This window comes from Pongo pygmaeus, chromosome 23, assembly GCF_028885625.2.
Source record: "Pongo pygmaeus isolate AG05252 chromosome 23, NHGRI_mPonPyg2-v2.0_pri, whole genome shotgun sequence".
In the NCBI taxonomy this organism is placed as follows: Eukaryota; Metazoa; Chordata; class Mammalia; order Primates; family Hominidae; genus Pongo; species Pongo pygmaeus.
The window spans coordinates 53,458,302-53,481,188 of record NC_085931.1 but is presented as its reverse complement, the minus strand read 5'-3'; the positions used below and the strand labels follow the sequence as shown (position 1 = coordinate 53,481,188).

At 54.0% G+C, this 22,887-nt stretch overlaps 2 protein-coding genes and 1 long non-coding RNA gene across 4 annotated transcripts in view; 1 reads left to right on the top strand and 2 right to left on the bottom strand.

The window, feature by feature from the left end:
- Positions 1-95: 95 nt before the first annotated feature.
- LOC134739289 (uncharacterized) lies at positions 96-13,596 on the bottom strand. The gene is made up of 2 exons (XR_010125909.1): positions 13,446-13,596; positions 96-1,700 (listed from the first exon to the last, which is right to left on the bottom strand). It is a non-coding gene; the product is annotated as an uncharacterized LOC134739289 (long non-coding RNA).
- Positions 12,922-21,789, top strand: RRP7A (ribosomal RNA processing 7 homolog A). The gene is made up of 7 exons (XM_054469986.2): positions 12,922-13,085; positions 14,661-14,803; positions 16,650-16,775; positions 17,517-17,634; positions 18,005-18,102; positions 18,476-18,674; positions 19,803-21,789. Exons 1-7 carry the CDS (start codon positions 13,013-13,015, stop codon positions 19,886-19,888), a joined length of 843 nt encoding a protein of 280 aa, XP_054325961.2. The 5' UTR covers positions 12,922-13,012; the 3' UTR covers positions 19,889-21,789.
- The window catches only part of LOC129023345 (serine hydrolase-like protein 2), an 18,721-nt gene continuing 16,077 nt past the window's right edge, over positions 20,244-22,887 (bottom strand). For both annotated transcript variants that reach the window (XM_054469984.2, XM_054469985.2), the window contains exons 11-12: positions 22,081-22,174; positions 20,244-20,685 (exon numbers count right to left, since the gene is read on the bottom strand). In XM_054469984.2, coding sequence (XP_054325959.2) covers positions 20,566-20,685; positions 22,081-22,174 — 214 coding nt within the window. In that variant the 3' untranslated portion in view covers positions 20,244-20,565. The remainder of the gene's footprint in view (positions 20,686-22,080; positions 22,175-22,887) is intronic.

Here is a 22,887-nt window from a genome sequence, read left to right as displayed (position 1 = left end):
ACACCTGTAGGGACCAGCCTTACAGGGTCTGTGGGTTTTTCTCCCCGTGTGAGGAGACGAGAGATTGTAGAAATAAAGACACAAGACAAAGAGATAAAAAAAAGACAGCTGGGCCTGGGGGACCACTACCACCAAGACGCAGAGACCGGTAGTGGCCCCGAATGCCTGGCTGCACTGTTATTTATTGGATACAAAGCAAAAGGGGCAGGGTAAAGAGTGTGAGTCATCTCCAATGATTGATAAGGTCACGTGAGTCACGTGTCCACCGGACAGGGGGCCCTTCCCTGTTAGGTAGCCGAGGCGCAGAGAGAGAGGACAGCTTACGTCATTATTTCTTCTATGCTCTTTTCAGAAAGATCAAAGACTTTAATACTTTCACTACTTTTGCTACTGCTATCTAGAGGGCGGAGCCAGGTGTACAGTGGAACATGAAAGTGAAACAGGAGCGTGACCGCTGAAGCACAGCATCACAGGGAGATGGTTAGGCCTCCGGATAACTGCGGGCGATCAGTCAGGCCCTCCACAAGAGGTGTGGAGCAGAGTCTTCTCTAAACTACCCCGGGGAAAGGGAGACTCCCTTTCCCAGTCTGCTAAGTAGTGGGTGTTGTTCCTTGGCACTGATGCTACCGCTAGACCACGGTCCGCTTGGCAACAGGCGTCTTCCCAGACGCTGGCGTTACCGCTAGACCAAGGAGCCCTCTGGTGGCCCTGTACGGGCGTGACAGAGGGCTCACACTCTTGTCTTCTGGTCACTTCTCACTGTGCCCCTTCAGCTCCTATCTCTGTATGGCCTGGTTTTTCCTAGGTTATGATTGTAGAGCGGGGATTATTATAACATTGGAATAAAGAGTAATTGCTACAAAGTAATGATTAATGATATTCACATATAATCATATCTATGATCTATATCTAGTATAACTCTTATTATTTTATATGTTTTATTACACTAGAACAGCTCATGCCCTCGGTCTCTTGCCTCGGCACCTGGGTGGCTTGCCGCCCACACACACCCTCATCCAATGACTGGCATCCTTAGAAGAGGAACACTTGGACACAGAGACACTGCCCCAGAGGGACAATAGCCATGTGAAGACGGAAGCAGAGGTCAGAGCGACGCTCCCACAAGCCCGGCAATGGCAATGATCGCAGGAGTCTTCGTCTGCTGTGGCTGCTAAAGAAGATGTGGTAGACTGGGAGGCTCAAACAACAGACATTTGTTTCTCACAGTTCTGGAGACTGGGAAGTCTGAGATCAAGGTACTGGGAAGTCTGAGATCAAGGTGCTGGAAGGTTCGGTTCAATCTGGTGAGGGCCTCTTCCTGGTTTTAAGCATGGCTGCCTTCTTACTTTGGACCTCACATGGCAGAGGGGGGTGAAGAGAGAGAGGCAGAGAGATTGATGATGTCCCCTGTCTCTTTTTTTTTTTTTTTTGGAGATAGAGTCTTACTCTGCCACATAGGCTGGAGTGCAGTGGCATGATCTCAGTTTACTGCAGCCTCTGCTTCCTGAGTTCAAATGATTCTCCTGCCTCAGCCTCCTGAGTAGCTGGGATTACAGGCACCCCCCACCATGCCCGGCTCATTTTTGCATTTTTAGTAGAGATGGAGTTTCGCCATGTTGGCCAGGCTGGTCTCGAACCCTGACCTCAAGTGATCCACCAGATGTAGGGTCCAGCCCTACAGGGCTTGGCGGGTGTTCTCCCTGTGTGCGGAGATGAGAGATCGTTAAGAAATAAACACACAAGACAAAGAGATAAAGAGAAAACAGCTGGGCCCGGGGGGACCACTACCACCAAGACATGGAGACCGGTAGTGACCCCAAATGGCTGGGCGCACTGATATTTATTGCATACAAGACAAGGGGGGCAGGGTAAGGAGGGTGAGTCGTCCAAGTGATTGATAAGGTCGAGCAAGTCACATGATCGTAGGACGGGGGGCCTTTCCCTTATAGGCAGCCGAAGCAGAGAGGGAAGGCAGCATACGTCAGCGTTTTCTTCTATGCACTTATCAGAAAGATCAAAGAATTTAAGACTTTCACTATTTCTTCTACCGCTATCTTCTAAGAACTTCAAAGAGGAACCAGGAGTACGGGAGGACCATGCAAGTGGACAAGGAGCATGAGCATTGAAGCACAGCACCACAGGGAGGGGTTTAGGCCTCCGGATGACTGCGGGCAGTCCTGGACAATATCCAACCTCCCACAAGAAGGTGGTGAAGCAGAGTGTTCACTGACTCCTCCAAGGAAAGGGAGACTCCCTTTCACGGTCTGCTAAGGAACGAGTGCCTTCCCAGGCACTGGCATTACCGCTTGACCAAGGAGCCCTCAAGCGGCCCTTATGCGGGCGTGACAGAGGGCTCACCTCTTGCCTTCTAGGTCACTTCTCACAATGTCCCTTCAGCACCTGACCCTATACCCGCCAGTTATTCCTTGGTTATATTAGTAATACTACAAAGAATAACATTAAAAGCTAATGATTAATAATGTTTATACTAATGATTGATAACGTCCATGATCATCTCTATATCTAATTTGTATTATAATTATTCTTATTCTATTTTTTTTTATTATACTGAAACAGTTTGTGCCTTCAGTCTCTTGCCTCGGCACCTGGACAATCCTCCGCCCACACCTCGGCCTCTCAAAGTGCTGGGATTACAGACATGAGCCACCGCACCCGGCGTCCCCCATCTCTTCTTATAAGGACAGTCATCCTATCATGGCATCAGGGGGCTCTACCCCCACGACCTCATCTAACCCTAGTTACCTCCCAAAGATCTCACCTCCTAATACCATGCCTAACTGGGGGTTAGGGTTTCAACAGATGAATTTTGCGGGAACACATACACTCGGTTCATAACAGCCAGGAACCACCAGAAGCTAGAAGAGGTGAGGAAGGATCCCTTTCTTGATGTGACTCCTTCATTTTAGACTTCTGGCCTCTGGAATTGTGAGAGAAGAAAGTCTGTTGTTTTAAGCCACCCAGTTCATGGTTGTTTTACTTTAGCTGTGGTAGAAAGCCCAGGAAAGTCTCCAGAGTGAGCTGGGGGACACACCTGCCCCTCACACCCTTGGCCATGGTCACCCAAGGGTCTCCTTTCCTCCTCATGCCTCCTCCCTCTTCCACCAGGGGCACGGGCACCATCCAAGTGCAGCCTCTGCAGGCAGGGGAGACTCCTGCACGGACTTCCTGCAGAGTCAGTTCTGTAGTAGACACCAGCCGGGGGTCCTCTGCTTCCACTCAGTCCCAACACTGTCTACCTGGAGATGTCCTCAGGTCCCACAGGTTGAGGACTTGGTCCCACAAGACCTGAGCCCCACTCCCAAAGCTGATCCCAAGCCCAGGTTATTTTGAGTCTCTCCTTCTCCTTCTTCTCCTTCTCCTCCTTCTCCTTCTCCTCCTCCTCGTACTCCTCCTCCTCCTTCTTCTCCTTCTCCTCCTCCTCGTACTCCTCCTCCTCCTTCCTCTTCTTCTTCTTTCTTCTTCCAGGGTCTCACTGTGTTGCCCAGGCTGGAGTGCAATGGTGTGATCTTGACTCACTGCAGCCTCCACCTCCCAGGTTCAAGCGAATCTTCTGCCTCAGCCTCCCCAGTAGCTGGGACTACAGGCATGCACCACCATGCTCCACCAATTTTTGTATTTTTAGTAGAGATAGTGTTTCACCATGTTGGCCAGGCTGGTCTTGAACTCCTGACCTCAAGGGATCCACCCACCTCAGCCTCCCAAAGTGCTGGGATTACAGGAGTAAGACACCGTGCCTAGCCTATTTTGTGTTTGCTTCTGACCAACCAGCCATAAATTGGGGTTCCCACAGCCCTCTCTTTGGGTTCAATTCACTTGCTAGAGAGGCTCAGAACTTGGGGGAACACTTAGTCAGGTTTACCGTGTAGAGGTGAAGGGAAAACTTCCCTTTCACCCTCTGAAGGTTCATGGAAAATCAACTCACAAAAGGCAGATGAATAGGAGAAAGCGGTGCGCATTTATCTGATTGTAGTTTTACCTGTCACAGGAGCCTTTGGAATGAAGACCCAAAGATACAGGGGAAATTGTCCATTTTCATGCTGAGGTTCAACATAGTATGGGCAGCTGTGGAGACATAGGATTGGACAAAAACGATCTGATCTAATGCTAGCAGATGGAGTGGGGAACCCAGCAGGGCCTGTCTGGCTAGATTCCTCCTGGCCTGTCTGAGCCGAGTTCCTTCCTTCTGGGTGTGGGGAGGACCCTCTCTGGAATGGGGGTCTTATTATTTTTTGAGACAGAGTCTTGCTCTGTGGCCCGGACTGGAGTGCAGTGGCGTGATCTTGGCTCATTGCAATCTCCGCCTCCCGGGTTCATGCGATTCTCCTGCCTCAGCCCCCTGAGTAGCTGGGATTACAGGTGCATGCCACCATGCCTGGCTAATTTTTGTGTTCTTAGTAGAGATGGGGTTTCATCATGTTTGCCTGGCTGGTCTTGAACTCCTGACCTCAGGTAATCTAGCCCGAATGTGGATGTGGGCTCTGCCTCTGGGGTTGGTGTCAGGAAACTCCTGCTTCTTCCCTTGCAGGATCAGCAAGGAGTCATTCTAGCTTTCCCCATGGCAAAGAAACTTCCCATGGGTACCTGCACACACCCCAGGCCTCCTCCCTGCCAAGGCAGGGATTCCTGTGCCACCTGCTGGGGAGGGCAGCCCAGCAAATAAGCCAGCTGCATGGGGTGGGAGTTGGTGACTGTTCTTCGTTTTCTGCAATGGTTCATTTTTTGCATCAACTTGTTGGAGCCACGAGGTGCCCAGTATTTGGTTCAACGTGATTCTGGGTGTGTCTGTGAAGGTGTTTCCAGAAGAGATAAGCATTTGCATCAGTAGACCGAGTAAAATCATGGCCCTCCCCAGTGTGGATGTGCCTCGTCCAATCCATCGAAAGCCTGATGAGAACAAAAGACAGAGTAAGCCGAGTGTGGTGACGCATGCCAGTAGTCCCGACTACGCAGGAGGCTGAGGCAGGAGGATCGCTTGAATCCAGGAGTTCCAGACCAGCCTGGGCAACATGGCGAGACCTCATCTCTACAAAAACATTAAAAAAAAAAAAAATTAGCGAGACGTGGCACACTTGTAGTCCCAGCTACTCAGGAGGCTGAGGCAAGAGGATCATTTGAGCCCGGGATATCGAGGCTACAGTGAGCCATGTTCATACCACTGCACTCTAGCCTGGATAACAGGGCAAGAGCCTGTCTCTTTAAAAAAAAAAAAAAAAAAAAGGCTGGGTGCGGTGGCTCACTCCTGTAATCCCAGAACTTTGGGAGGCCAAGGCAGGTGGATCACCTGAGGTCAGGAGTTCAAGACCAGCCTGGCCAACATGGTGAAACTTCGTGTCTACTAAAAATGCAAAAATTAGCTGGGCGTGGTGGCAGGCACCTGTAATTCCAGCTACTCAGGAGGCTGAGGCAGGGAGAATTGCTTGAACCCAGGAGGCGGAGGTTGCAGTGAGCCCAGATTGCACCACTGTACTCCAGCCTGGGTGAAAGAGCAAGACTCCATCTCAAAAAAAAAAAAAAAAGAAAAGGAAAGAAAAGAAAAAGAAAAAGTAAGATAGAATTCACTCCGTCTGCCTGAATGTGAGCTGAGCTGGGATACTGGTCTTCTCCTGCCTTTGAACTTGGACTTGGACTGCAATGACACTGTTGGCTCTCCTGGTTTTCTTTTGCTTGCTGACTGTAGATCCTGGGACTTCTCAGCCTGAGCTCGGCCAGGGCTGCATTTAGGCAGAAGTAGGGGTCAGTGTAATTAGATGGGGCAGATGGGGCTCCCCATCTATTTTGGGGCAAGTCAAGCTAAGACACCTCCTAGAGAATTGCTCTGCAGAGAACTGCCTGACCCCAGGCAGTAAGAGGTGAAGCTGCCACGCCTTCGCCTAATTCAGGAGCAGAGTCTTTGCCTTTAGAAATTCCTTCTGCTGGGCCGGGCGCGGTGGCTCACGCCTGTAATCCCAGCACTTTGGGAGGCCGAGGCAGGTGGATCACGAGGTCAGGAGATTGAGACCATCCTGGCTAACATGGTGAAAACCCGTCTCTACTAAAAATACAAAAATAAATTAGCCGGGGGTGATGGTGGGGGCCTGTAGTCCCAGCTACTCAGGAGGCTGAGGCAGGAGAATGGCATGAACCCAGGAGGCGGATCCTGCAGTGAGCCGAGATCGCACCACTGCACTCCAGCCTGGGTGACAGAGCGAAATCTTGTCTCAAAAAAAAAAAAAAAAAAGAAAAAAATTCTCTCTGCAGTTATGTTAAGGGCGGGATGGAAGTAAGTATAATCTTCCATGCAAAGCAAACAAATAGGATATAATATGGATTTTGGGCTGGGCTGAGTGGCTCACACCTGTAATCTCAGCACTTTAGGAAGCCAAGGTAGGAGGACTGGTTGAGCCTGGGAGTTTGAGACTAGCCTGGGCAACATAGTGAGACCTCATCTCTTAAAAAAAGAAAGAAGACTTTTTAAAAGTCTCACTAGGCCATTACTGTTGATTCCCCATTATTCGGGATTCGATCATCCAGTTTGAGGATCACTGAAGCCTTTTCTAGGCTGTTTTGATTCATCTTTTTTTTTTTTTTTTGGTGAGACGGAGTCTCGCTCTGTTGCCCAGGCTGGAGTGCAATGGTGCGATCTTGGCTCACTGCAAGCTCCGCCTCCCGGGTTCACACCATTCTCCTGCCTCAGCCTCCCGAATAGCTGGGACTACAGGCACCCGCCACCACGCCCAGCTACTTTTTGTATTTTTAGTAGAGACAGGGTTTCACCATGTTGGCCAGGATGGTCTCGATCTCTTGACCTCGTGATCTGCCCGCCTCGGCCTCCCAAAATGCTGGGATTACAGGCGTGAGCCACCGCACCCGGCCTTGACTCATCTTTTCATTCTTTCACTAATCTTGGCATTTCCTAATATTAATGAAGATAAAAGGAAATGAGAGTGAAACAACAGGTTTACTTTCCTCTATTAGCTTCTGAGGGAAAAGGAATGGACAAGAGCAGGTTGGGCGACCAGCTGGCATTTGCCCCTCTGTCAGGTGACCTCGACATCCCCGCATTGCAGAAAGGACCCTGAGAGCTGACCTTGCCTGTGTGCGTCTCCCCAACGACACCTCTTAGCAAGTCTGACTTACAGACCACTAGAAACCTGATTGGGACCCAGAAACCCCACTCCCAGGTATTCACCCAGGAGAAGTGAAAACTTCCATTCACACAAACACCTGTGAGTGAATGTTACAGGAGCTTATTCATAATCGTCGAAACCTGGAAATCGCCCACATCCTTTACCTGGTGAATAGATAAATAGACCACAGTCCATCCAGACAGTGGAACACTTCTCAGCAATGAAAAGGAACCATACAACAATGTGGGTGAACCTCAAATCACAATGCTCAGCGAAAGCACCTGGACTCACACGATTCCACTTCCAGGACTCGCTGGAAAAGCAATGGGAGAACAGAGCAGTGGTTGCCAGGGGCAGCACGGGGAGTTCTGGAAGTGACGGGATGTTCCCTGTCTTGACGGTGGTCACGGTGATAGGACTCTATGCATTTGAACTATATACCAAAAGAAGTGAATTTTACTGTGTGTACATTTGAAAGTATTTTTTAACCATTAAAAAAGAAAAATTGCGGCCGGGCACAGTGGCTTATGCCTGTAATTCCAGCACTTTGGGAGGCCGAGGCGGGCAGATCACGAGGTCAAGAGATCGAGACCATCCTGGCCAACATGGTGAAACCCTGTCTCTACTAAAAATACAAAAAGTAGCCGGGCGTGGTGGTGGGTGCCTGTAGTCCCAGCTACTCGGAAGGCTGAGGCAGAAGAATGGTGTGAACCCGGGAGGCGGAGCTTGCAGTGAGCCAAGATCGCACCATTGCACTCCAGCCTGGGCAACAGAGCGAGACTCCATCTCAAAAAAAAAAAAAAAAAAAAAAAACAAGTGACTTCAATTTTTCCTTCTGCTCCTCTTGGCTTGTAAAAGGGTTACCCCTGCGTGGCTTCAGAGTGTTTAAAATCGCTTACCTCCTCTTGAGGAGGTTTAACATTCTTTTTTTTGAGACAGAGTCTTGTTCTGTCTCCCAGGCTGGAGTGCAATGGCTCGATCTCGGCCCACTGCCATCTCCACCTCCTGGGTTCAAGGGATTCTTTTGCCTCAGCCTCCCAAGTAGCTGGGATTACAGGTGTGCATCACCATATCCGGCCAATTTTTGTATTTTTGGTACAGACGGGGTTTCATCATGTTGCCCAGTCTGGTCTCGAACTCCTGGACTGAAACAATCCACCCACCTCAGCCTCCCAAAGTGCTGAGATTACAGGTGTGAGCCACTGTGCCAAGCCTCAATATTCTTTCTAATAAGCTCACTTGGGTTCTTATTCAGTGTATTCCTTTTCCCAGGCTGCTATAACAAAATAACATAAACTGGGTGGCTTAAGACAACAGAAATTGATTTCCTCCCAGTTCTGGAGGCGAGATGTCCAACACCAAGGTGTTGGCAGGGCTGTGCTCCCTCTGAAGGTTCTAGGGAAGAATCCTCCCTCACTTCCTCCGGCGTCCAATGGCCACAGGCATCCCTTGGCTTGTAGCCTCACCACTGCCATCTTTGCCTCCATCTTCCTATGGCCCTCTTGTGTGTGTCTCCTAGGCATCTTATAAGGACACCAGCCATTGGACAAAGGGCCCACCCTAAATCCAAGATGATTTTATCTTGAGTTAAAAGGACCTGATTACATTTGCAAAGACCCTGTTTCCATATTCAGGTCACATTCACAGGAATGCAAGAGTGGTGGGGGGAGGGAGAGGTTAATACTTGAACACGGCCGGGTGCGGTGGCTCACGCCTGTAATCCTAGCACTTTGGGAGGCTGAGGCGGGTGGATCACGAGGTGAGGAGATTGAGACCATCCTGGCTAACACGTGAAACCCCCGTCTCTACTAAAAATACAAAAATTAGGCTGGGCGCGGTGGCTCACGCCTGTAATTCCAGCACTTTGGGAGGCCGAGGCGGGTGGATCACGAGGTCAGGAGATCGAGACCATCCTGGCTAACATGGTGAAACCCCGTCTCTACTAAAAATACAAAAAATTAGCCAGGCGTGGTGGTGGGCGCCTGTAGTCCCAGCTACTTGGGAGGCTGAGGCAGGAGAATGGCGTGAACCCAGGAGGCGGAGCTCTCAGTGAGCCGAGATCGTGCCACGGCACTCCAGCCTGGGCGACAGAGCAAGACTCTGTCTCAAAAAAAAAAAAACAAAACAAAAATTAGCCAGGCATGGTGGCGCATGCCTGTAGTCCCAGCTACTTGGGAGGCTGAGGCAAGAGAATCACTTGAACCCGGGAGGTGGAGGCTGCAGCAAGCTGAGATCGCCCCACTGCACACTGGGAGACAGTGTGAGACTTCATCTCAAAAAAAAAATGCTTCAACATGTCTCTTGGGGAGCACAATTCAACCTCTACATTCAGTAAGACTCTCTTAGACAGGGCAGGGCAAGCTGGCCCTGCACTCCTTGGCCGTCCTCTGCTGTCACCCCCAAACCTTAGGCAGGGCTGCCCCTCGCTCTCCCCTGTCTCTTCTCTCCGGGCCTCTGAAGTCACCAGTTCTCCATGCCCAGCCGTGGCCTGTGGGAGGGAGCTGGCGGGGTAAGCTGGAGCTGCCACTTAGTGGCAGAGTCACAAACTCACCTTTCCTAATGAAGCCCGTAGCTTCTCCCTCCTCCTCCTCCCAGCAAGCAGGAAAAAAAAAAAAGTTGACTACTGAGACCACATGCTAGGAAATCCATGTGTGGGTGCTCTAGTTGACAAGTCCCACTTGAACCCAGCCATATTAGGCCATTCTTGCACTGCTATGAAGAAATACCTGAGACTGGGGAATTTATAAAGCCAAGACGTTGAATTGGTTCTGCAGGCTGTACAGGAAGCATGGCTGCATCTGCTTCTGGGGAGGCCTCAGGGAGCTTTGACTTATGGTGGAAGGCGAAGTGTCAGGGGTCACTTCACATGGTGAAAGCCTGAGCAACAAAGTGGGGGGTGAAGCAGCCACTCATTTTTAAACAAACAGATCTCCCAAGAACTCGCAATCACAAAGACGGCGCCAAGCCATGAGGCCCCCATAATCCAAACACTTCCCACCAGGCCCCACGTCTAGCATTGGGGATTACAATTTAACAGGTGATTTGGGCGGAGACAAATACTCAAACTCTATCACCAGCCATCCCTGCTGCGATGCCGGACTCATCTGCTGAGATGCTGAGATGTGAGTGAAGTGACTTGGAACCTTTAGTGCAGCCCATATGCCAGCTGAATACCATCAAATGGCCTCAGTCAGTGCCACAGGGAGCAACAGAATCTCCTAGCAGAGCATTGCCCAAATTCCTGACCCATGAAATACATGGGCAGTGGTAATTATAAAGAAAGTGGAGTTAATTGATCGAGTGGCATCAATGGGCTGAAGGAAGAAAACAACAGGCCTCAGGACAGACATTTATCAACTTATGGCCCAAGGTGAAAATCAGGAGGGGCTTCCAGGGACGTGCTTAAAGACAGGTCACATTGTGCTGATAAAGGCCTAGAACCTGATGAGAACTGTGGAGTTTGAATCACGGCAGATGAACGGCTGTGCTAAGTGCTGTGCTCCAGTCAAGGAGCACAGAAGTGAAGGAGCGGACACTGCCACCTAGGGCAGGGACGTCTGGATAGATGGGCTCAACAGTCTTGAATTCTAGGCTGGGTGCAGTGGCTCACACCTGTAATCTCAGCACTTTGGGAGGCCAAGGTGGGCGGATCATCTGAGGTCAGGAGATCGAGACCAGCCTGGCCAACATGGTGAAACCCTGTCTCTACTAAAAATACGAAAAATTAGCTGGGCATGGTGGCACATGCCTGTAATCCCAGCTACTTGGGAGGCTGAGGCAGGAGAATTGCTTGGACCCGGGAGGTGGAGGTTGCAGTAAGCTGAGATGGCAGCACTGCACTCCAGCCTGGGTGTCAGCAGAGTGAGACTCCATCTCAAAAACAAACAAACAAACAAAAAGGCTTATGCCTGTAATCCCAGCACTTTGGGAAACCGAGGTGGGCGGATCACAAGGCCAAGAGATTGAGACTATCCTGGCCAATATGGCGAAGCTCTGTCTCTATTAAAAATCAGAAATTTACCTGGGCATGGTGGTACACACCTGTAATCCCAGCTACTCAGGAGGCTGATGCAGGAGAATTGCTTGACCCCAGGAGGCGGAGATTGCAGTGAGCGGAGATTGCGCCACTGCACTCCACCCTGGCGACACAGCGAGGTTCCATCTCAAAAAAAAAAGAATGTGATGTTGTGGCCAGTCCTGATATCCCACCAAGATGGCTCCTTGAAGCATGGAAGCAATACATGAGAGGGAGATAACAGAACGATTGTGGCAGGGCATTGAGAAGGAGCCAAAGGCCCCGGGGAGGGGGATGTGCTGGCACAGATTTATTATGCAACATCTGAGAAGCCAGATGACGGTATTTCTGGAGGGTTCACCAGAGACTGCTTTGACTAGTGAGGGGTCTAGGCATCACTGGGCAATCGGCATGGCCGTCCTCTGAGGCCAGGGTGCAAGAGGGCAAATAGGACTGGAGCTGGGCTCGGGAAGGTCAGCAGGAGATAGGATTCCAGAGAGCAGAGGTTCGGTTGATGTGACTGTCAGAACAGGAGCAAGGCCAGAGTGGCTGCCAGGGATCCTGGGCGCACAGGGGTTTCTGGTGAAGGCTAGTAGACCACGGTATTCCCAGGGGCCACGGAAGACCCCCCCCACACTGCTTGACTGCGCTAAGCAAAGAAAGATCAAAAACAAAAAACGAGCAAACAGGACAGTAATGGCAGCTGCCGATGGAAAATCCCAACCCCTTACCCAGTTTCCAGGCCTAAGCTAGGCCTCAGAACGAGAGGTCACTGACTGAAAGGAAGGCTGGGCCCCCTCCAGACCACAAATATTTGCATCAGTAGTCTCCTAATCTTTCCCCAAAGGGGCCGACAGCATTTCCAAGAAGCAACTGTACACTGGGAAAAGAGAAATAGTAGATACATCAAGGGCTGGTGGGTACACGGTCTGAGAGGCCCCCTGGAGTCCAGATAAGTGGAGTCCTTGGACTTCATTTCTCTCCTATCTACACTTGCTCCCTTGGCGATCACACCCTCTCATAACTTTCTTTTTTTTTCTCTTTCTTTTTTTTTGAGACAGAGCCTCCCTCTGTTGCCCAGGCTGGAGTGCAGTGGGGCGATCTTGGCTAACCGCAATCTCTGCCTCCCGGGTTCAAACGATTCTCCTGCCTCAGCCTCCCGAGTAGCTGGAATTACAGGCATGCGCTACCACGCCCGGCTAATTTTTGTACCTAGTAGAGACGGGGTTTCACCATGTTGGCCAGGCTGGTCTGGAACTCCTGACCTCAAGTGATCCGTCCCCCTCGGCCTCCCAAATTGCTGGGATTACAGGCATGAATCACCGTACCCGGCTCCTCTCGTAACTTTCAATAACCTATCCATGGCCAGTCCCGTGTGTATTGCTCCAGGCCTGACATCTCTGATGTTCAGTCTGTTCAGTCTCATATCTAAGTGCCCACCTGACATCTCCCCTGAGTGGCCTAATGGGCATCTCACCACGGCCCACGGAGAACTGATCTACTCCATTTTCACCCCCAAGCTGGCCCCTCTCCTGCAGTCTTCCCATCTCAGTCGATGGCAACACCATCCTCTTAGTTGCTCAGACTGAAAACCTAGCAGCCATCCTGGATTTCTCTCACACTGCTTATTCAACGTGTGAATGCATGAGTGGAAAGCTGAGTTCGCACTCGTGACTGGCCGGGGTCAACTCTGACATTCGCTCCCACTTTCGCGCGGTGATTTATTTCTGAGCGGATGAAGGTTGGGCCCTGGCGGGCGGGGCCGGAGAGGCGGGCCTGGAGCGAGGGGGCGGGGCAGGCGCCGCGGAAACGCGCTCGCGCGGGCGCCGAACCACAACTCCCGGCGGCCCCCGCGCTCCCGGGTGGCAAGATGGTGGCGCGCAGGAGGAAGCGCGCGGCGCGGGACCCAGAGGACCGTATCCCGAGCCCACTGGGCTACGCAGGTGAGGGGCTCCGGGACGCGAGACCGGGGGCGGCCAGGCATCGCCGGGAGGTGTTTGGGGGTTGGTGGCGGCCGGGGGTCCTCAGGAGCGGCCGCACGGTTGGGTGTGAGCCCCTTTGGCCTCTGGCCCCAGGCTCGGCAGGTCTTGAGGCTCCGGGGTCCCGAGGACCCACGCGGCGCCCTTCTGCCTGCCCACTCTCCCGGGGCGAGCCCAACTTGGTCCACGCTTCCTTTGGGTGAGCCCACCTCTGTCCACACTCTCACCCAGGGCAAGCCCATTTCCGTCCACACCCGCTCGTCCAGGTGAGCCCATCCCCTTCTCATCGCCTCTGCTCCTAGTCCAGCCCGCATCAGCTCTTACCTGGGCTGTTTTAGGCCCTCCTACTCGGTTGCCCTCCTTCTCCTCTTGCCCCTGTTTCTGTTCTCCACCCAGGTGCCAGAATGTTCTTTTTAAGGCCATTTAGATTAGATCATGTCTGACACGCCCACGATAGGCCCCACACCCACTGCATTCCCTCCAGTGGCTTTATCAGGTAGCTTCTAAAACAAAAACCAGACTTCTTAACCTGTGTGGGCCACGTGGTCTGGCTGGTGCCGACCTAAAGCTCTTTTTGTTCCTCTGAGGCAACATGCTTTTTCCCACTCTGGGTTTTTGCACGTGCTGTGCCAGTTTGTTGCACAGTGGCGTTTCTGGTCTGAGCTTTAATGTTGCTTCCTCAAAGAGGCCATCCGTGATGGCCTATGGAAAGAAGACCTCTGTCACCCCATCACCCTGTAATGTTTCTTTCACAATTGATACAAGTTTGCTGTATGCTTACTTGTTAATTGTCTTCTCCGTTATTGCAACTGAGCTTAATGAGTTCAGGGACCGCAGCTCTATGCCAACCGGTACTCTGACGGAGGTGTGAGAAAAATAGAAGCAGTTCCTAGCTTTATGAGGATTACAGTCATGGGTGTGCCAGCGATTAACCAAAGAATCTCATCAATATAGCCTACAGACTGTTAAGAGAAGCTGTGAAGGCACAGGCAGTGGGATCTGACCTGGCAGGAGGGGCTGGGGGTGATACTAAGCCTCTCCTGAGGAAGCGAGGTTTGAGCTAAACCTGAAGGTTAGCGGGAGGGAAGAGGGTGACATGCCAGGTAGAGAGGCCAGCATGTTTGACGCCCTGGTGTACCCGGGGGAACAGGGAGAATCCAAGGTGCTGGGGGAAGATGGTACGAGAAGAGGTCACAGTGGCAGGCAGGGTCTCACGGGGCTTCCAGCCATGGTTAGGATTTTGGTGTTGACTCCAAGAGCCACAGGGTTCGAGCTTCCCTCTCATTGCGCCCCCATCTGTAATCATTGCCCATTTATCTTCTCTCTCCCTGCACCACCTTGGGAGGCCCCCCTGGGCAGACTCTTAGAGCCCGCACAGGCTTTGCCAAAGGGTAGGGTAGGGGGGGTTGATGAAGGGATGGATGGATCGATGAACAGATAGGACTAGATAGGGATGTGGAGAAAGGAAGTTGTGTGAGTGTCTCGCTGGCCTCAGCTCAGGGTAGCCTGGCCATCCCTCCCCTCCCATTTCCTTTCCAGCTATTCCAATCAAGTTCTCTGAAAAGCAACAGGCTTCTCACTACCTCTATGTGAGAGCACACAGCGTTCGACAAGGCACCAAGTCCACCTGGCCTCAGAAGAGGACTCTTTTTGTCCTCAATGTGCCCCCATACTGCACAGAGGTGAGCTAGTGTCTGGGAGGGGACCTGTGGGCTCAAGGTGGGGGCTCCCATGGCCTCCACCAAGTCCTTGGTGGTGAGACGGACACAGCTAATGGGAGCCCCAGAGGAGAGTGTCCAGAGGGCAACCTTGATCTCCAGTCAGGAAACTGGCTTTTTAAAGATGTCTTTAAAAGTATGATCCTGCCAGGCACGGTGGCTCATGCCTGTAATCCCAGCACTTTGGGAGGCTGAGGCGGGCGGATCACCTGAAGTGAGGAGTTCCAGACCAGCCTGGCCAACATGGTGAAATCCTGCCTCTACTAAGAAATAAAAAATGAGCCAGGCATGATGGCGTGCGTGGGTAGTCCTGGCTACTAGGGAAGCTGAGGCATGAGAATCCCTTGAACCCAGGAGGTGTAGGTTGCAGTGAGCCAAGATCGCGCCACTGCACTCCAGCCTGGGCAACAGAGTGAGACTCTGACTCAAAAAAAAGAGAAAAAAGTACAATCCTAAGTAGCCCAAGGCATTTTTACATATTACCCAAAGTTGTTTGGATTACGTGTTTTCTTCCAGATTGTACATGTCCATAATTTAAAAGCAGGAAAGTATAAGAATATACAAGTGCCTCTAATTCTATCCAAACATAACTGTTAATTTTTTTTTTTTTTTTTTTTTTTTACAGAAACTAAGCTAAGGGAATTGCTGGATTTTTTATTTTTTAATTTTTATTTTTTGAGATAGAGTCTCCCTCTGTTGCTCAGGCTGGAGCGCAGCAATCACGGCTCACTGCAACCTCTGCTTCCCGGGTTCAAGCGATTCTCCTGCCGCAGCCTCCTGAGCAGCTGGAATTACAGGCGCCCACCACCATGCCCGGCTCATTTTTGTATTGTTAGTATAGACAAGGTTTCACCATGTTGGCCAGGCTGGTCTCGAACTCCTGACCTGAAGTAATCCGCCCCCTTCAGCCTCCCAAAGTGCTGGGATTACATGCGTGAGCCACTGCCCCTGGCCAAGGGAATTGCTGGATTTTCAAAAAAGAAACCCTAATTTGTAAAAGATTCCTCTAAACTTAGAAAAAAAAAAGAAGCATGTAGAAGAGGGGGTGTGAGTTCTGACCCTTTTTGAAGCGCAGCCTGTGTGCCGGGAAGGGCCCCAGTGGCAGGTGTCCAGCTTGCTGCATCCCAGAGACAGAACATACCTGCGTAGTCAGCACCCAGGTGGGGACACAGCAGCACATCCCAGAACCCCCGCTGCCTCCACCACAGACAACCACCATCCCAACTGTCACAGCATAGGGTCACTACTGCTGATTCAGGTAGTAAAACTTGTCATAGGAAATCAGAACAGCAAGAATGTCCCCACCTGTCTCCAATGAGACAGAGCGGGAATATGCCGGGCACAGTGGCTCACGCCTGTAATCCCAGCATTTTGGGAGGCCGAGGCGGGCAGATCACCTGAGGTCAGGAGTTCAAGACCAGCCTGGCCAACATGGCAGAACCCTGTCTCTACTCAAAATACAAAAATTAGCCGGGTGTGGTGGTGGGCGCCTGTAATCCCGGCTGCTTGGGAGACTGAGGCACGAGAATCACTTGCAACCCGAAGGTGGAGGTTGCAGGACTCCAGCCTGGGCTACAGAGCAGTACTCCAACTCAAAAAAAAAAAAAAGAGCAGGAATATGGACCTCCATATTGTCCCTGGGGAACAGGTCGGAGGCCATGGTGCCCACAGGCTCCCGGCTTGGGCAGATGTGGCTGTGGCTCTGAGTCCTTCAGCGGCGCTGGACCCCTGGCAGCGCCACCCATGGTGGAGGGAGGCTTTGGGATGGCCCTGCGGATGCTCACACTTGGCTTCCCTCTCCCTGCGGCAGGAGAGCCTGTCCCGCCTCCTGTCCTCCTGTGGCCCTCTGCAGTCTGTAGAGTTGCAGGAGAAGCCGGACCTGGCCGACAGCCCAAAGGAGTCAAGGTCGAAGTTTTTTCATCCCAAGCCAGTTCCGGTGAGCCGCCAAGCACGGGGTTCCACTAGAGTGAGGGGGGTGGGGCACCGTCCCCAGTGTGTTGGGGGAGCTGGCAGTGGGATGTCAGAGCATTCTCTGGTCCTGAGCCCATCCTCACCGTGTGTGGTGTAGGAGACTGTCCGGGTGACAAAGCCTGCGATTCCTTCCCAGATTTGCCACATCCTTGCACTTCCTGCCTGGCTTTTTCCGTCCCGTGTTAAAGCTCAGGGACCGTCTCTGCTGGCCGCCTGCAGGGCCTTCCCCGGCTCCCCTCCTGCTTCTCCACTGAGGGATCTCCTCTTCCCTAGGCTTGGGGGCCAGGTCTCCAGGAACACTGTTCTTCACAGCTTTCTCAGTGGCCCTGGAGCCCACACCTCCTCCCCACACAGTGGCATCTGGCATGGTGTGTGCGCCCAGGCCTGGCTTCCAAAAACCTGCCCTGGCTCAGGGCGACCCCTGCGTTTCACCGCATCCCTCCCGTGACTGGAAGAAAGCCTGTGTATCCCCTCTTCCTGGGGAGGAGTAGGGAACAGCTGTCACTTCCCGCAGAAGCAGGATCACTGAAGTGTGGCTGCCCCTGACCTGGATTATGGGATGGCCTGTGGTTCTCCTCATGGCTCAGGAATAGCCTAGCACCGTCTCCCCTGGTGTAGCCACTGGCTAGGCTGAGGGCAGGCCTGGAGACCTTGTGCCAGACGTGGGAAGGAGCCCCCAACCTCTGACATCTCTCTCTCTCTTCAGGGGTTCCGGGTAGGCTACGTGGTGTTCCAGAAGCCAAGTGGGGTGTCAGCGGCCTTGGCCCTGCGGGGCCCCCTGCTGGTGTCCACAGAGAGCCACCCTGTGAAGACTGGCATTCACAGTTAGTACTGCGGGAGGTCTCTGGCACCTCCTTTCTGGGCTCCGGGTTGGCAGGACACTCTATGAGGACAGTGTCTGAATGTCACAAGCCAAGTCCATGCTCCCTGAGAGCAGCGTGTGGAGGCCTGGGCAGGAGGACCATGGGGCTGTGCCTGGGTCCCCAGGGAGTCGTTAGCCTGAGCCCCTGGGACAGAGCGGCACAGGCATACTGGGCAGGCAGAGCGAAGGCCCAGCTTGCAGCCCCTGGAATTTCCTTAGCACCTGTGCCCCGGGCCCTGTGGGAAAAGGTCCCAATTTGCCTGGCAGGCCCTGGGGTGGGGCCCAAATGCCAGGCCTGAGGAAGCCCCGTTTCCTGGCTCCCTTTTCCTTAGAGTGGATCAGTGACTACGCAGACTCCGTGCCTGACCCTGAGGCGCTGAGGGTGGAAGTGGACACGTTCATGGAGGCGTATGACCAGAAGATCGCTGAGGTAGAGGCCCCGCAGGGTCGGCGGAGCACCGCATCGCCCGTGTGGCTGTGGGAAGGTGGCGCCCCAGAGGGAGGGCGGTGGCGGCCTGTCCTTGGCCACTCTGTAGAGGCCAGGCTCCCTGTTTCCCTGCTGGATCCTGGGCTGCCTGGCTGGGTGACACATGTAGTCTCCACATGGTCTACAGTGGAGAAGGAGGCAGCGCCGGCAGGTCCGTGCCCTCCCCGCCATCCTTAGCCCCACTACTGTGCTGGGAGGAGGGGAGCAGCCCTCCCCGCGGGGGCTCAGGGCAGTTCTGACTTTGGGAGGAGGGCGTGGAAGGCGCACTGTAGAGGTCCCAGGCGCCCACGGGACGACGGGATCACCTTCCTTGCAGGAAGAAGCTAAGGCCAAGGAGGAGGAGGGGGTCCCTGACGAGGAGGGCTGGGTGAAGGTGACCCGCCGGGGCCGGCGGCCTGTGCTCCCCCGGACTGAAGCAGCCAGCTTGCGGGTGCTGGAGAGGGAGAGACGGAAGCGCACCCGAAAAGAGCTGCTCAACTTCTACGCCTGGCAACACCGAGAGAGCAAGATGGAGCGTAAGCCACCCCCAGCCCATCCTCAGACCCCTCGGCCTTGGCCCCAGCCATTGATGAGGCCTGTGGCCAGTGCTCCTGAGGGCGGGCGCTGGACTTGGTGGTCGAGGAGGGAGGGCGTCCCTAAGCACAGGGCTCGCACCAGGCTCTGTGGAAAGAGGCCCAGCCTGGCAGCACCCTGTGTGGCGGTCCCCCATCACCCCCCCGCCGAGGCAGATGCATTTGCTCAGTGGGTGGGGACCCTAGGTCATCAGTGCCCACCTCTGGGTCCCTGTGCACTTAGTGCTGGCGCTCGTCAGCCTCCAGCTAACAAGGAGTTCAGGTGCAGAGGGGGCTTCCGAACCCACTGTGGGTGCAGACAAGGTGCTGCAGAGTATGTGTGTTGGGTTGTTGGTTGTGTGTGTGTGTGTGTGTGTGTCAGGTGGCCCTGAACAGGACCCTCCCAGGGCTGTGCGCCCAATCGCCTGTGGCCCACTCCTGGTGCTGCGGCTGAACCTCCTGCCCCACTGCCTGGTGTCCCTGTCTACAGAACATCTTCCCTGGGGGCCCAGGGGAGGGTTCTCCTGGCCCTGGCTAGGGCACAGGGACGGGCTCTGTGGCAGGCCCTGAGCCGCCCGCCCAGTCACTGGTGCTTTCCCTGCCTGGCTGGCCCTCCTGGCTCCCGCTCGTGCTCGCTCTAGACCCTCAGCTTCCCCCTCAATGCCGTCAGCCTCCCGCTGACCTGGGCCACCTTGTGACCAGAGTTGCCATCTGCATTCGCCAGCACAAGGGCTGGGGTCCCTTTACTGATTGTCAGGATTCTCCAGGCCGAGCGGTCAGGACTCCTTCCTTCCCCCTTGTGCAGGGATGGGGGTGGGGGCGGGCGCCTTTGCTTTGTCACTAGGGCTTCATCTCCAGGCTGGGGGTGCCAGCATCTCCCACTTTGGCCTTGCCCTTGGACTCGGCCTGCCAGAGTTCTGTTTCCTGACAAGATCCAGACCCTGTTCGGGAAGCAGAGCTGGGAGCGGGTGGGCTGGTGGGGAAGACACAGCCCCACCCCCACAGTAACTGGGAGGAGGGGTGGGGCATGAGCAAGCCAGCTTCCCTGGGGCACGCTGTCTGACCCTGCCCCGCACCTCCTCTCAACCGCAGATCTAGCGCAGCTGCGCAAGAAGTTCGAGGAGGACAAGCAGAGGATCGAACTGCTGCGGGCCCAGCGCAAATTCCGACCCTACTGAGCCGTGAGAGCCGCAGTGGATGGCTGGAGGTGCAGGGCCAGGAGGAACACGAGGCGAGGCAGGGCCTGCAGCAGTCTCTGAGAGGCTTAGCTCTGGCGAACGGGCCCCAGGTTAAAAGCCACCACGTCCAACAGCCCCATCAGAGTCCACACAGGCCAGGAATGAAAGACCAGGCCACCCCTCGGGTCTTGTGCTTCAGCAGTCCTGGGGACCCAGGCGTGCCCAGAGGAGGACTTGCCCTTTCCGCCTCTTGCTTCCACACCCTCCTCTCAAGGACCCTGGATGAATCCGTTCTGTTCTCCCTTTTCCCTCAATGCAAAAGCCCTTGCTGGCAACGAAACAGCCTCAAAAGCAGTGAGAATACAAGAACCTTTTATTTTCCATCCAGTGGGGCAGCAGGGAAAGGCTAGGTGGGCCCATCCCACCCTTCCTTCCTCCAGCTGGCTGGAGATTATTAGCCAGGAGACAGCAGCCCTGGAACCCAGACTCTGTCTCCCGCTTGAGGCCACAGATGTTGAAGTTGGAATCTCGCTCCTTCCCCTGACTACCATCCTAGGCTGGGCCTCAAGACCTGTGAGGCCTGTCCCCAGCATCCCTGGCCTTGTTGTGGGGCTCAGGAACTCAGAGTCCCCGAGTTGAGTCTGGGAGCACTAGGTCTTCATAGTTCAGGCCCAGAGCTACAGCTGGGCTGGGAGCGTGTGTGTGCGCTGTAAGAAGGAGCTGATGATACTGGCCACGTGCTGGGGTTCGCACATGTGGACACAGTGATTGCCTGGGACTTCCACAAACTGGAACCGCTGGAGAGGGGAGGGGGTGGGTGGTGAGGTGTGGCCAGAGGAGCCTAGGGAGCTCCATGGGCCCTGGGGTCAGGACCCTCCCACAGCCTTCCGGCTCCCTGCAGGTCAGGAGCGCCTCCCACAGTGAGTTGCCCCCACACACGGCTCCTTGGAGCCCCGACAGTCCATAGCACCCCAGGAGGTGTCCAGCCCTAGGGACTTGGAGGACTCCCAGGGGTCTAGGCCAGCTGAGTTGTGAAGTTGCATGGCAGGGACAGGGCGGGGCCAAGGCCAGGGTTGCTGTGATTGTATCAGAAGAGATCCCCGTGAGAAAAGATAATGAGATGACGTGAGCAGCCTGCAGACTTGTGTCTGCCTTCAGGAAGCCAGATGGGAAGGCCCTGCCTGCCTTGGCTCTGACCTGGCGGCCGGCCAGCCACAGGCGGGCTTCTTCCCTTTGTGGTGACAACGCCGAGAAACCTGCAGAGGCCCCAGGGTCAGGTGTTCGTGGGTAGGTGACCATAAAACACCAGGTGCTCCCAGGAACCCGGGCAAAGGCCACCCCCACCTACAGCCAGCATGCCCACTGGCGTGATGGGTGCAGAGTGATGAGGCAGCCAGGTGTTCCACTGTGGTTTGGGAGCCTATAAAATGTGAGACTAGGCTGGGCGTGGTGGCTCCCATCTGCAAAACCAGCACTTCAGGAGGCCGAGGTGGGCAGATCGCCTAGGTCAGGAGTTTTGAGACCAGCCTGGCCAACATGGTGAAACCCCATCTCTTAAAAATATAAAAATTAGCTGGGCATGGTGGCAGGTGCCTATAATCCCAGCTACTCAGGAGGCTGAGGCATGAGAGTCGCTTGAACCCAGGAGGTGGAGGTTACAATGAGCCGAGATCTTCCCACTGCACTCCAGCCTGAGCGACAGAGACTCCGTCTCAAAAAAAAAAAAAGTGGGACCATTAGCTGGGCATGATGGCATGCCCCTGTAGTCCCAGCTACTCAGGTGGGAGGATCATTTGAGCCCAGGAGTTTGAGGCTGCAGTGAGCTATGACTGAGCCACTGCACTCCAGCATGAGCAACAGAATGAGACCCTGTCTCAAAAAATAAAAAATGTGGGACTGTCTCTGGCAGTTGGGTCACCTAATTGTGCCTGGTCCCAAGAAGGAGGGGTGCGTACTTGAGGATGATAAAAGAACCTCCCCACCAAAGGTCTCTGTTTCCTAAATTCTGATTACATGTGTCCCTAGGCCTCTAGGGACTGACCACTGGAGCATGAGGCCTGATAGATCCTGGTGGTCACTTGTTGGGCCTGGGGCCAGACCAGGTGTCTTCCCAGTGCAAGAGAAGAGATGGGTGAGGTGGGACCAGAGTGGGCAACAGTGGCCGGACACCAGCTGCCTGAGCCCCGCCTTACCTCTTTGAGGGTGGATTTCATCATGTCTATCATGAACGACACGGACTCCTCCTCAGAGTAATTATCTCTTGACTCAAAATATCCGTGGACTGCTCTGGAAAGTGAGGAGTTGGGGTTGTTGGGGTTCACCTTAGAACCGCCTCCCAGCACTGCCCCCATCCTGCCCTGGGTTCAGGCCTCTGAGGAGAAACCAAAGCCTGGGCTCCCTCAACTCCCACAGCCGGGTCCCTTGACCCTGGGTTGGATTTGAGGCTTAATCTCAGCTCATGCTCAGCTGGCGCAAGCTGAAGTGCTTGCTGAAGGCACAGCCTTGCTGGGGCGCAGGGAGTTCAGGACTTGCCCACAGTCAACCCTGAACAGCAGAGCTGGTATCTGAACAGGCTCTGGAGCCCACACTTGTTTTGAGAGAGAATTTACGTCTTAACAATCCTCCCACTGAAAGTCAACAATCCTCCCATTGAAAGTCTACAATCCTGGCTGGGCGCGGTGGCTCACGCCTGTAATCCCAGCACTTTGGGAGGCCGAGGTGGGTGGATCACGAGGTCAGGAGATCAAGACCATCCTGGCTAACACGGTGAAACCCCGTCTCTACTAAAAATACAAAAATAAGCCAGGCATGGTGGCAGGTGCCTGTAGTCCCAGCTACTCGGGAGGCTGAGGCAGGAGAATCGTTTGAATCCAGGAGGCAGAGGTTGCAGTGAGCCGAGATTGGGCTCACTGGTTATGGAGCCTTACCTGGGCATGCCCCCTGCTGACACCTGTGGAAAGGCATGGGACAGCCCTGGCCCATCCCCTGCTGCCCGAGCC